Source organism: Lepidochelys olivacea (genome assembly GCF_965140295.1).
Source record: "Lepidochelys olivacea isolate rLepOli2 genome assembly, chromosome: 1".
In the NCBI taxonomy this organism is placed as follows: Eukaryota; Metazoa; Chordata; order Testudines; family Cheloniidae; genus Lepidochelys; species Lepidochelys olivacea.
Window position 1 is genome coordinate 311,117,310 of NC_140411.1, and position 15,162 is coordinate 311,132,471.

General features: G+C 39.8%; 1 protein-coding gene across 7 annotated transcripts in view; it reads right to left on the reverse strand.

The window, feature by feature from the left end:
- CADPS2 (calcium dependent secretion activator 2) overlaps positions 1-15,162 on the reverse strand; it is a 584,713-nt gene that overhangs the window by 62,701 nt on the left and 506,850 nt on the right. For 4 of the 7 annotated variants that reach the window (XM_084638323.1, XM_084638324.1, XM_084638325.1 and 1 more), the window contains 3 exons: positions 9,847-9,988; positions 9,609-9,728; positions 2,989-3,144 (listed from right to left, as the gene is read on the reverse strand). In XM_084638323.1, the coding sequence (XP_084494449.1) occupies positions 2,989-3,144; positions 9,609-9,728; positions 9,847-9,988 (418 nt within the window). The remainder of the gene's footprint in view (positions 1-2,988; positions 3,145-9,608; positions 9,729-9,846; positions 9,989-15,162) is intronic. The other 3 variants (XM_084638327.1, XM_084638328.1, XM_084638329.1) reach the window with 1 other exon arrangement.

Consider the following 15,162-nt stretch of genomic DNA (forward strand, 5'->3'; position numbering starts at 1 on the left):
AAATACAATAGTTGAAGATTGTGGATATTGTTCTGCCACCATGATGAAGCAGTACAGAGGATAAGCCTTCATATTTGGATAAGTGGTAAATTTGAGGTGATAAGCAGCTTTGCTAATTTTCTCCAATGACACTAGAGCTTGAAGTATTTTCTACCCATAGTAGCTTATTAGGCATTCTGTAAGTTCCATGCTCTTTAACCAGCAAGCCACAATTTCACATTGGCAGTCAATAATCTTGAACCACCTGCACTTTGTGGTGGAACATGTTTTCAGGACCACAGATGTAATTCATTCATTTACAGTGTCAAAAGATTTCTCTTCTACCAATAATTTTTGAATGCAAATCTTCTAAGAGTTGATTTTTAGTTAGATACGGAAGGAGTGATAAGTGAAACAATTTGCTTTTAGGCCACTTATCTCAGGTTCCTTCTTGTCAAACAAGACTAGACATATGGTTTTAAATCTTCCTATCACTTTGAAGGCAGTAACACAGACTTAAAAATTGGCCATAAAAAAGGTTTCTTTTCAAATGTGGGTTTTCAAGTTGCAGCCACAAAATTTGCATCTGGGCTCATTTCACATGTGAACCCCCATATTTCTGTCTGAGAAATCAGCAAATGAACACAGAAATAGGTACCTGAGTTAGTGATTGTTTATTTGCCACTCTAAATACCAATTTGTGCAAACTATTGTACAGGAAAAGTTTAGGCTTTTGAAATCTCAACCACTATGATCAGCACTAAGAGCTGTTCAGTATTTTTCAATTGATTGTTGATCTACCTTGTCAAAAAATTGTTTTTCATAATCATTCAGGCTTTTTTTTTTACAATTTTTTTTAAAAAACACCAGAAAAATGGTTATCAAATTGTTTTGTTTGCAGAAAAATTGTTTTTTTAATAATTGTTTTTTTCATATTGTTTCAACAAACAAAAATGTCAACAACCATTTTGATAATGTTATTGTTGATCTTTAAAGAAATATTAAAAATATCATGTCAAATTTTTATAAAATCAAAAATGGGTCCTTTTCAAATACATCAAAATTAAAACAACTTTGACATTTTACTTTTTTAATGAAATTAGATTTTTGTTTTTCAACCTAGCTCTAGTTAGATATATCTAGATAACATTTATCATAATTTATCAGTTATATTTTTAGGAGTTATATAAAATGTATAAACAACATTTAGCTTATGCTTATATTTAGCAGCAAGGATATTGTGATATATCTTTAAGATGCCTGAAATCATATTCTGTAGATCCTTTAGCAAGTTTGAAATGTACTTGCACTGTTCTATCATTTTGAAGTGTACATCTCAGTACAATCTGCTATCAATACAGCATTTGGCACCTCACTTGACTTTGATAATATGCAGATGATTTTTTAGGACTTTTGGGTGGCCTTCAAAAAGTATTTCTCAAACCTTCTTCCATTAACATATATACCAAACCACTATGATCTTGCCGCTACGCAGAGTGAGAGCCTTAGGATTCAATTCAGAGGAAGGTCAGCAAGATAATTTATTAGGACAGACTCAAACTACAACCCAGATCTGTGAGGGATCTGTGTACATACTAGTGAATTTCAGCACTTATATAATTGTGTTTTACAAACAGTGGCTACTTAGTCATTATAACCCCCGGGTGATGCATTTCAGTATTATTATCCCAATTCTACATATGGGGATACTGAGGCGAAGAGGTTACATTGTTTGATGAAAGCCACAGAGTCAATGTCAGAGCCAAGACTGGAATGCAGAAGTCTCTTGCTCTCAGATCTGTGCGTAGTAGTCTACAAAACAATACTGCCTTTTATACTTTGTAGCCACCCTTCCTTGAGCCTAGAGACCCACTAACTACTCATCAGAAGAGACATTCAAGTAGCCAACAGGGAGCCAAGAGAGACTGTAGCTGACCAAGTGCTATTAGCAGTATCCCAGGTGGCACAGGCCCCCCCCAGTTTTAAATTGGTATAGGGTCACCCCCAAAATTGAAGAATATCTGAATATGGGTTTCATGAATCCCAAAGGCTAATCCTGGGTGGTATGATTATTGATAAGTCGTGAATAACCTGTACTGTTCAGTAAAAATCCATGTGACAAACTTTCATCCCAGTGATCGGTTTACATTAATTTATGTTTACATGTTCAAACCTACCTTTGAAAGGAATAGGGCCAGAAACTCACTTTAAAAAATAAAAAGCACCCATCTTATAATAGCTTTATGCTTCAGGATCAAAAGTGGGATCTGTGGTCTTTGCAGGCTCCCAAAATAGCCCTATTGTTTATTATTTGTTTTATCATAACTCTTAGAGTCCCACCCATAGATCAGGACCCCATTGTGCTCAGCGCTGTAAAAAAAACTCCACAGAACAAAAAGCCTGGCCCTGGCCCAAAGACCTTACAATCTAAGTATAAAACAAGAGACACCAGATGGATACAGACAGACAGATGGGGTTTGGGGTGGGTACAATGAACCAATGAGGCAATTTGGTCAGTGCGATAGACAGCGGTCTTAGCACATCATTGTCAAGCTTTCTGTAGGAATCATGGAAAAGCAGGGTTTTAAAGGAGGTTAATGAGGTGGCTTTGTGGGGAACGCCTCCCAAGCATGACAGGTAATATGAGAGAAAGCATAAGGGTACTTGTATGAAAATCAAAGAAGTGGGTGACAGAGACTGGTATCATGGACCAAATGGAGGTGGGATTTAACATCTCAATAGTGAATGACAGACAATAGGTAAGATAGGGACAGGACGTTGAGGACCTTAAAAGTGAAGGCAAGCAGCTTATGTTTGATGCGATAGAGAAGAGGGAGTCGGTGAGTGATGCAAAGAAAAGAATGACATGGTCAAAGCGATGGGCTAGGATCTTTGCAGTAGGATTCTACATGGATACCACACATCTAGATGTTCTCATTAACATTTCATGGATGTTCATGTCCAAATGTGTTACAACTTTTAACAGACAATTTCAAAATATAACTGTACCTTTTGACGCAGGCTTCTATCATATCACTGGCCATAAGTTTAAGTCTCTGCTCTAAATGATGGGCAAATTCTGGTTCTGGCCAGTGCAGATCGAAAACAAACATCTGCAGTGCATCAAGTTTCCAGAAAAGATCTTCTGATGTAGCTGAACCATTGCTATTAAGAAAAACAGAAGATAAATTTATAGGACATATGAAAAAAACACACAGAATAACTTGCAGAAGTAGAGTCCTCCCCTCCTTCCAGTTCACTTCTCACACGTAGCTCCCACAACACAGTTGGGTGTTGTTCCAAGAGCATTAGAGTGGTTGTGAAAGTCCTGTCCTTTTGATTTAATATGACTTCCCTAAGGGGTGAAACAAGTACATGAGTTCAACCCTGGTATCATGGAGGTGGGAGAGGGAAGTGAAGCAACCCAAATTCAAGAGAAGAGAAGAAAAATATGGGCAGAAGGAGTTTTATTTAAGAAAGAACTTTTTAACGACAGTGAACACTTTGCACATATATTTGCTTGCTCTCACAGCACGGGTGGGTAGACCTCCCATAGTACTGAAGAAGTGTAGTGTAGTAGAAGAGCCACACACAGACAGATACTCTCTTGACACATGCAGATTAACTCCCACTGAGGGAAGTAGTACAGAAGATCTCCAAAGCAAGGAAAAACAGAACTCACATTAATGTTAATAAACTTAACATGAGCAGAACAAAAGAAGAAAATGTCTCTATGTCATTTGCGGTTGCCACAATTTTAAAACTCTCCCTCCTGACCAACTCATAGGTTTTAATATATACATCTGCTCATCATTAATTACTGTGATACCATTACAATATTCAGCCGGAATGAACTCCTCCAAGTGTGCTAATAATGTGCCTATGCTCCAAAGCCTGAACTGCTATACTGAGAGTCATAATGCTATCCACATTAACATTCCAAGTAACAGATTTCAACATACTTCAGGAGCAAAAGTGACAAAAATTTAGTATAGCAGCCTTGACTCAGCATTTTAATTTATAAGTATTGCCATTTTCCTTCCTATATTCTCATAACAAAAGGCCATAATCATGAAGGGGTTGCATGCCTTCAACTCCCACTGAATGAGTCAATGGGAGTTGAGTGCACTCAGGACTGAGAGGGATCAGGGCCAAAAAAATTAGAGATGGAAAAGGCCTAAAATATCTACCTAATGAAGTTGGATTGTTACCTACAGTAATTTGCTAGTGGCTCTGTCTTCTCCATTTTTAAATGACTCAAGTATTGATGATTCCCCACGTTCCTTACACTGACAGTCCACAGTTTAGTAGATTTCACCATTAGGAAGACTCATGATATTCTGCCTACATGTTCCTGCTTAATAACATTCAGTAACTCTTAGTTATACCTCCCTGTTACACCCTTGAAACAGAACAACCAGATCTCAGGAGACCAAAGACCTGTTGGGCTGACTAGGTTCCATCCTCAACCCCATCTTCTGTGTGTATGTTGCCTGTTTAGATTGCAAGCATTTTGAGGCAAAGACCCTTCCCTTGCACTGAACATAAAGCCCTTATTTACACAGTGGCAATAGTTTTTTAATATAAGAAAAACAAGAGTCCACCGTCCTGCTAGGGTAGGATTCTTCCTTACAGACGAATGAAATAACTCTACATGGTTATCAGATATCTCCCATATTCCCTGGTAGTGAGTTTGTCCTTATATATGTTACATTATATACAAACTTAGATCACAAAATAAGATAGTCAACTGGTATGGATGAGAAAGATGTGGAGAGAGTGTACTAACTAAAAAACAAGATGCGGGTGTGCGCATAAATACACTAACATATTTTCGTACAAAGTCTCAATGTATATTGACTTTGATGAGAGTGCCTATCTGAAAGTAAAGCACATTTATTTACCAAATGTGATAATCATTTCTCTCTATTTGATCTGCAGGGATTTTATGCATTTTAATTTTGTTCTCTTTAAATCATATTTCTGCTTAACAGGACTCCAAACTAAATGGAATCCTCTAAGACTCAGGAGGAATCATGTGCTCTCAAATATTGTCAATGTATTCTTATGCACGTTCGCTCCCTGGTGTCCACTTAAACTGGTTTCATTACATAGCCAAATAAGGTTTTACAATTATAATAATTATAATAATAGCCACTGGTTCTTGAAATTTGAGAGAAGCTCCGTAATAAACATTTCTTGTTTTTTATATGCTTCTGAACCACCATTCTTATTTATTATTTAGTTATATATTGCACAACGACATTCAGAACCATTTTTCTTAAAGATATAGACTAATATTGTATACTACTGACATAAAAGGAGCTGTGACAACAGAAAGAAATAGTGTATTCCAAAACCACACATCTGTCATTTGATTATTATTAACTATTACAGTAAATTACTCTGGAGGATTATGATTTTACACTGACAGACTAAGATTATTTGTACAATGGTATATACTTTATTTGGGCATGATTCTGCACTCTGATCTTAATCCAGTAAAGCACTTGGTCCAGTAAATCAGTACATACCTGCTTAAAGTCAAGAACATTCTTAAATTGATTTGCACTTTGTACACTGGGATCTAATACTGCTGGAGCAGATTGAGATTCAAGGAACTGTAACCAGCTCCTTGAGGTTCCTCCCTTTTCCTGCACCAGGCATATCTTGGTGTAGGAGAAAAGAATTAATTGTTATTAAGCAGTGAATTGACTGAGCACTGTACATAGGAAAAACTCCACAAAACAATGACTCACATACTGAGAGTCAAATTCATTGCTAGCGTAAGAAGTGGCCCTAACTCCATGGGGTTGTAGCTGCTTCTGCCAGTGGTGATGATTACAGTGACTGTGGAACATCTATTACGTATGTAACAGAGAAAATAATTTATAAATGGAACACTGGTATAATCAAAACAAGCCATAAATCCAACTTAAAAGCTAGGCTCAAAACTTGTAAAAGAGTAAAGATTCAAAACGGAAAGGAAATAAAAATTAGGTTTAGAGTAACGAATTTTAATTAACAAGTAGATTGTAAGAAAAACTCCCATTCTGGTTAATTAAAAGCTTCTACCTCCCCTCCCCCAAACACACTGTCCGAGCCCTCTCAACCTTTCAGCATGTTTTCCTTTGCTGAATCTGACGATAATTCACAGTGTTCTGCACGTCTAGCCAAGGTGTCCTCTGAGTTAACTTCTCATGGGACCAATCAAGCAAAATACTGATTACTACACACAGCACTTTACTCTCTTAATATCTCCCTAACCTTAACATGCAATGCCCCAAATGTACCATTAAATTATAGAACCAGCAAAAACAACTGAAAACACAGTAATGATGTTCTTGTGACAGTGTAAAGACAGAGAAGAGTACACATTTAGTGTTCCTAGACACACATTAAAGAGAAAAAATAACTTGTCAATGGAAATAGCAACAGAACAGCTACAGTGATTTAACATGGCCTGTATACAAAGTTTTATGGTAATGCTCAAAAAAGTAAGTGTAAATTATTAGTCACAGAGAGGAAAATAATTTCAATATCAATAACCCCACTTCAGCAAAGCACTTAAGCACATGCTTAACCGAACTACATGCTTAAACCCATCCTTATTCAGCTAAGCATTTGGCAAGTGCTTAACTGCTTTGTTGAAAGGGCTGGACTTAAACATGTGCTTCAGTGCTTTGCTGAATTGGGAACAACAGCTTTATGACCGGGACTTGGATGTTAGCAATGTATGCTAGAATATGAAACCATTTCTTGTCACTTCATAAAACAAAAAGGCTATGGTCAACTAGATAGATGACTTGACATTCTTCGAAAATATTTAAAAATAACTCAGTTAAATCATAGTTTCTGATGTGTTTTAACTCCTCATTGTATAACGAAATCTCCAGCCACTGAAAACAATTAACTATAAAAATGGCTAAAATGGCCAGCTTTTGCAATAACTTTAAAGGAATTAATCCAAAAATGTGATCTGAATTCCACTGAATGCCTGCCATCTACAATTTTGAATGCAGCGGTTTTGAATGGAATTTCATTTCCATATCAGCCATCAATGGATTAGAAAGATAACATCAATCACTGGTTTCTGAAAGGCATACAAAAAGGACTTCACACCCCAGACGATGTCCCAGCAGATGCTATTTTACTAGAATGTGCCATGGCACCAGATGCGGGTGGGTATGCCCCACAAGTGGGAATACACATACAGAGGCCACAGTGAAGAACATATTATTCACTGTAATCTGCTCTCTCTCAAACACGATCTGAGTCACTTATCTTGAAACTGAATATTCTAAATTAACTCATGCCCTTACAAAGAACAATGCTACCGGGGTAGAAGGGACAGTGGCTGGCTGGCAGGCAGCTGTGCAGACAGCCCTGGAAGCATACTGAAGCTGCTAAGCAAGATGTCTCAGTGAGCTTGTACAATGCCTGGTGGGCTGTTTGTTACTGTTCCTTTCAGCAGAAGCGGCACTCTAGCCACTGCCTACAAGCACTTGGGGATGGCAGCACATGTACTAGCTGAATGCTGCCCTGGCGAACTGGATGTGAGAGTTGGCATGTTATTCATCCTTTGCTGAGCACTCTTGTGCATCATTGTGGCAGCTACCCTGAGATATTACAAATAGGAGGACTCTCCTTTATATCCTCTTCAAATAGTTACACGCCGGTGCAGCCGATGATAGAATTGGCCCTATGGCACTTGTACATCTTTAATAACACTCCCTCTCTCACTCATTTTTATTACAAAGATTATGCAAAATTATAAATAAACAAACAGATAAATTACATTAAGAGGACATTATTAAGCTTAGGAAATGCCAGAATTAGGATTTCTGGGTAAAGGCTTACAACGTGACTAAATTTGGGTGAGTTTCCATGGGGATGGCAAAAGGCACACCCCTCACACTAAGGCCACCCCCTGCCAAATTACAAGTTCCTGCTCTAAAGTCTTAAGGTACTACAACTGCTTGAAGAAAAGATCATCAGAATATTTTTTAACATAGGCAAAACAACGTATCTGCCCCTTCCTCCATTCTCAGAATGGCTGAACCCTTTTGGCTGAAATTTTCTGAAGAAACTTAGCCTGATGCAGACAACCAACATGGAAAATTTCAACCCAGTCAGTTACAGGTGGCAAAGTTATAAGTAACTAAAGACAGAGTCTTATAATACAAAGTGTTTGGCAGCCCTGCCTATAATACAACCAGTCCTTAATATCAGTAATTTGGGGAACCTACTATATATATTTTCCCAGGGGAAAACATCTGTGTGTAAAAACCTCCAACTCATGTCCACATATGTAAAATGTAAATTAAAATTCATTTTTACGGGGCAGAAGTGCTATAAGTGCAGATTGTTAGAAGACCACAGTTAAGAACATTAAGTCTCAAGAAAGTGTAAAGTGTGGAGGACACTGTTTAAGACAGTAACCTTCAAAGGACAGGAATAAGCAGGTCGGAAGAGTTTTGAAGGGCAAAACACCACTGAGTTGTGATTCAAAGCTGGAATAATGATTTATAAAGGCAAAAGTATGTAGGTGCAAACTTGCAGTGTTACAGTCAAAACAAAGGGTGTAAAAGCCTAAGGATGGGGAAGAAAAAGGTTGACAATTCCTTAGGGGAGCCAGAAAGAACAAATCCCATTACAGCTAATGAACAAGTGCCAAAAGTCTGTAGACACATTACTCAATACACTTGGCTACGTAATTCTTATCACAAACACAGAACTTCATGTGTGATAATGGATTTAGACATCTGCTTGTAAAAACAAACAAACAAACAAACAAAACAAAACAAAAAAAACCCCTTGTTTTCCAAAACATTAAATTATCTTTAGCTTTAAAGGATATTGTCAAGATTAGTTTTCAAAATTTAAAAATATCTTCTGTTGTTGCTTCTACAAAACCCCCTCTTTTGAAAACTTATAAGTGAAACATGTTTCTTTACCCAAAACTATTTTCCTCAACTGTGCATGCACATCCATACTCATACACAAACAGGTAGACACACAAAGCTTCAGTATGTTATTTTGGGATTGATCAACTGGGCATGGGCTACTGGCTCCATTAAAAAAAAACCAAGAAGCATGGTGAAAAAAAAAACACAAAAAGAAACTAATGCAGGTCAAATTTTGGACATACTAATCTTTAGTTTCCCGTTAAGATTGAGAATTTTTAAATCTAACTGGAATCTTGCAAACAAATGTTGAAACTGTTTTCTGAACCATTTTGCACATGCAATGAATTAGTCACATTCATGTGAAAACATGAAGAGCTATTGTAGTTTATGAAAACATGGTCTAAGAACAATTATTTTAATTTTTCTCCCCTGCTTATTAACTGAATAAGAAGAGCAGTTATGGCATTTAGACTGTTAACTGTACCACAACAAACCTTTGCCAAGTTGATTTTAAGTGAGATATTAGCTATAACATTGCTGTATTTTTATGCACTAAAAATGCACCACGCACTGACATTCCATGCTTGGCTCACAACTGAGAAATTATTGTTTCCAACTACACAATCCTAAACACCATGCAATCCAAATATCACCAGACAGGACACCAGCAAGGCCATGCAGAGCTGACGTACAGTCAGAAGATCAGTGAAGAATACACACGTGGAATCATATAAAGAAGCCATCCAAGTTGGTGCAGAAAAGCTAGGTATCTGTGGAAGATTAAGAGGGAAACTTGGAACTTTCGGAAGAGCTACATTGGGAAGACTGTTGGTGATGCTCCTGTGAAGAAATAAACAATGTAGGAATACAATAAAAAATAGAACTTACAGGACAATAGAGGATTAAAGCAAATTGGGTATAAAGATATAGGTAGGTTAGCCCTTCTATAAACACTTACTTGACAGGCTGCCAGGACTCTTGTTCAAGACCTCTATGAATGGACTGGGCAATAGATGATTCCATGAGATCGACATAGCGGACGACCAAGGGAACAAAAATTTCTTGCAAGTGCTTGTGAAACTGTCCATTGCACAAAAGTACTTTAAAAACAAACAAAAACAATTCTCAATTACTCAACAGGCTGTGATCCGATTTAATTAGCTATAGCAAAAGAAATCTCTTAAAATGTTCTGGTGTGTGTGTATGTATATATATATATGTAGTTCTAAGAGCAGTGATAGCATGACCCAACCTCTGTAATGAATACCATGTCAGAAAAATTCCTAAGGGCTTTTCTTAAGTTTAGATTAGTTTTATTTTTCAGTAACTATTGTTTACATGAGGAAGACAACATAATAGTGACTGTTTATACCAAGGCTGAAGTTAGCCATTCCAGTCATTCTTGTTTTATATCAGGTAGTTTCTTCTACATAGTGTGACTGACTTGGAAAATAGTATGTTTGCTCATTCACAGATCATACTCTTGTATTATAAATGATAAGTACTGAATGCTCTACACACATACAGAATTAGGCCTCAATTCGGCAACGCACTTAAGCATGTGCTTAACTTTCACTATCATGAAATTTAGACCAAATAGGGATGGATTTAAGATTGTGCTTAAGGGATTTGCTGAATCGGGGCTTAATAATTATATTGCCTTGATAGAATACTTGGATGCAAAGACAACAAACAAAACAAGTATAAACACTAGTAGTAATGAAATAATATTCCGTTATTATTTGTTATTTATATTACACTACAGCCCAAAGGCTGCAACCAAGATTGGTGTCAAATTTTGCCAGGCTGTATGCATACACATAGGCACACATGGTGCCTGCTACAAGAAGCTTCCAATACAATTCAAGACGAGAAGCAATGAGTGTGACAAACAATAGCAGGTGGTGCAAGAGAGAATGCGTGTGATGATTAATATTATGCAGAAGACTAGTGGGACACACGCTAACAATATGCTCCACTAGAAGATTCTGAATTTTTAAAAAAATCCTTATCCTCTCCTGTGCTCCCTTAATATCCTTCCACAGCAAGGTGGTGCGCTTTGGCTCACTGTTATTCTTATATTGTTTTATTTGAGTTTGTTTGCTTCTTCCATATAGATTATCCCCTTCCCAAACAGACTATCCCCAACCATCCTGCTACTTGTGGTTGTTAGTTCCTTTTAAAAGTCTCTATATCACCAATATAATTAAATGTACGTAATATATAGAAACAATCCCCACAACTCCCTCTGGGTTTGGGTCCCCATCATCTATTTATACTTCCCTCTGTCCCAGGGTAGGGGACCCAGAAGTATGATCACTTGTTCTGTACTGCTCAGGGAGACGGGGTGGGTTCCTGCAGGGGACAAGAAGGCAAAAAGCCATGATCATTTATGGTGTGTCTGTGGTCTGTATCTGTGAACGTGATGTTCATTGCTCACCACAGTGTTCACTGATCCTGCTCCCCACACCCTGTCTATCTCCAGACCCCATAAAGCAGCTCACCCGGCCCCGATCCTGCAAGACTTACACATATTTTAAACTTTATGTATGTGAGTGTGTGTGGAAAGTTAAATACATGCTTAAGTCTTTGCGAGGTCAGGGCCAGTCTGGAACTACTGACCTAGCAGGGCATGTCTACACAGCGATTTGAAGCCCACGGGTGCAAGCCTCCCAGGGGTCATGTTAGCACCCTAAAAATAGCTCTGTAGACAGTGCTTTGAAGTTGGGGCTGGAGTCGTCGGCCTCTGACAGACGCATGGAACTGCCACAGCTCTGCACTATTGTCCTGACTGTTGCAAGCACAGGATGCACAAACCTCTGGTGTTTGCAGAGCCGCAAGAAAAACTGCATCAGTGGTGATCACTTTAGATAAGCTATTACCAGCAGGAGAGTGGGGTGGGGGGAGAGAAAACCTTTTGTAGTGGTAAACACCCATTTTTTCATGGTTTGTGTGTATAAAAAGATCTTCTGTGCTTTCCACAGTATGCATCCGATGAAGTGAGCTGTAGCTCACGAAAGCTTATGCTCAAATAAATTGGTTAGTCTCTAAGGTGCCACAAGTACTCCTTTTCTTTTTGCGAATATAGACTAACACGGCTGTTACTCTGAAAAGCGGGGAACATGACAGTTTAATTGAGGACAGATTGCTGTGGGACAGTGAAAATCAACTCCAGGTTTTTGGTGGCATTGACGGAGAAGCAGCAAATGGTGGAGCACAACATCTGGGCCTCAAAGCAGGGACACCAGAATGAGAGCTGCACTGACAGCAGAGGAGTGAGCGATGATTGCAACATCGGATTGCTACTGGTGAGTTGTCATCCAAGTGCGCAGGGCCATTAATTGTGACTCAGAAATATGCAAGACACAGTGGATGGATCTATAGCAGTGGGGTTCCTGAACTGCGATGGAGTGACAGACAGCATGCAGAGTCCTATTTTGACACCAGTCCACCTTGCCCAAGAGTATATTAACAGAAAGGGTTACTTTCCTATAGTTATGCAAACACTGGAGATCATCGGAGACACTTCACCAACACTAGTTTTGGCTGGTTAGGAGAGCCATATCTTTAAGAACACAGTACTGTTCGGAAAGCTGCAAGAAAGGACTTTCTTTTCCAATTGATGGATCACCATTGGGGATGTTGAAGCTCATGAAGCTGTCCACTGACCAACTTGACAGCAACAAGGAGAGATTCAGCTATTGGCTCAGCAGGTGCAGAATGACATGTTAGTGTACTTTTAGAAGACTGAAGAGATGATGGCATTGTTTACTCACAAGATTGGATCTCTAGGAAAAATATCCCAATGGTTATAGCTGCCTGCTGTGTAGAGTCCTGCCCAGATACAAAAATTTGGATCAGCATCCAATCTGCATCCACGGTAATTAAATTGCATCTGACCCACGATCTGCACTCCACCTTTTATATGTATCTGCATTCGCACCCACACCAGCACCCTCTAGAACAGTGGTCCTCAACTGGGCATCTCTGGCCCTATAGGGGGCCGCGAGCCTGTTTCAGGAGGGCCGTGGCCCCATAGGGCAGAAGCCCCAAACCCCGAGCCCACCATGGGGCTGAGGCTTGGTGCCCTGAGTCCCCCATGGAGCTAAAGTCTAGAGCCCTGGCACTCCCTCCAAAGGAGGGTGCCAGGGCTCGGGACTCTGGGCTTTAGCCCTGTAGGGGGCACCAGGGCTTGGGGTTCAGCCCCATGGGCAGCCCCCTGAAACTGCAGCCCTCCATTGAGTACCATTACTCTGAGCCCTGTGCAGAAAAAAAAAATTGGATCTGCATCCAATTCGCAAAGATGAGAAACAAAGAACTGCATCCGGGCTGCACGTATCTGTGGATGTAAAGCGGATATCCATGGATCTGCAGGGCTCTAGTGCTGCATCCTGCATAATACCTGTGAGGTAAAGTGGGAAAAGTTGCTTCTGGGGTGAAGGGCAGAGGCGGAGCAGCTGTCTGCTGAGTTTGAACAGCCAGACGCAAGGGCAATTAGAAGATCTCAGTGTGGAGCTATATGGCTGAGGGAGGCCTTGAGAGCATTTTAACAGTGTGCCATTGTAATGTACTGTGGTGGACTGTGCTCTACTTGGCCTGCAGTTCTGGGGCCTGTTAGGAATTGTGTGGTGCTTGGTGCCATCTGTGAATACAAAACTGTCGATGCACCTCTTAATTTTGTGGGTCTTGCTGTACATTTATGATTATTACACTGTATTTATTACTGAATGAATTATGTCACACTGTACAATAACAAGTAAGTGGGTGCATTCAGTACTGCAAGGCAGTCTGCAGCATATATTGTGAACTAATAAAGATGAACTATTTCCCACAGAATAGAATTTTATTGAGAAACAAAATCAGTGTTAAAAATCGGTGCTACTTACAAGCAAATATATTAAAAACTTAATAAATTAACAGAACAGAATGTGATGTCTTGAGGGGGCCATTTGGGATCTGGGGCAAAAATTGGGGATCAGTCCTGCTTTGAGCAGGGGGTTGGACTTGATGACCTCCTGAGGTCCCTTCCAACTGTGATATTCTATGATTCTATGATGTCCTGTTCCTTTAAATATTTGAGCACTCCCCCCACAGTGCAAAGCCTCACTTTCATGTTAGTTTCACTTTTGCTGCCAGAACAATAGTTTTGACAGCAGTGAGCTGTGGAGCTCCTCTGTGTCTGCATCTCCTTCTCAGCTGGGTGCAGACAGAACATTTGGTGGTGAAGGATTTCTGTCCCATGAGTGTCCTACGCTGCCTGTGCCTGACCAAGAAGAAAAAGTAAGCAAAGAATATTATAAAAAGAGGGGGAGAGTTCACCTAGAGGCACAAGGAGACAGATGGCTGCTTTTGCTGCTGGGACATCATGAACCAGACACAGAGAGAGGGGGAACTCACAGTAAAGACAGAACAAAGGGATAGGTTGCTGCCTGGAGCTACTGCAAACAAAGCACTGAGAGGGAAATAGGCAGCCCTATTGGCTGACCACGTGCAATCAGGCAAACAACTTAGCCTGCACAGGGGATGTACAGCCAGCAGAGGGAGCCCAAGTACATCCATAGGAAAAATTCTGCAGTCTGCACACAGCCAGAGGAGGCAGATTGTTCATTTGTTTGTCTTTCTGCACTAACAAAAAACAGTTTCCCTGTGGCAGAGAAGTAGTCCAGGAGGTGTGAAGTCTAACAGGAGAGTAGAGAAGTGGCAACTTTGGTGGGCAATTTTCGACAAAAAACGCGAATCATGGAAGGTGTACCTTGAACACTTTGAGCAGTTTATAACCCACAACACCATTTAAATGGACAGTGAGTTTCAACCTTGCTGACAGCGATGGGTCCCAAAGGCACATGGACAAGTGTGACCTATTGTCTCTCCGACTGTACCTGGAACTGCCATGTACATCACAATTACTGCACCAGCGCAGGAACATTTTTCTCCTACCCCATTAACGAAAACAGAATGATATCGGGGAAGTGGAGCGTCAGGAGCAGTTTGCTGCTGCTCTAAGGAAGTTGTCAGAGCACTGTCAGTTTGGACAAATATTAAGTGATGTCCTGCATGACCAATTTGTCTCTGGATTATGCAATATCAAGATCCAGAAGAAGTTATTGTTTGTATCAGCATTTACATTCAAGAAGACAGTTGACGTGTTGGGATGGTTGGTGTCTGTGCTTGGCAGTACCACCTAGTCATGGCAAGAGTCATCAGTTGCATCACCCAGTAGCGAGAATCAATAACTGCGTCCCCCAGGGGTGAGAGTTGAGCCCCATTGCCCAGT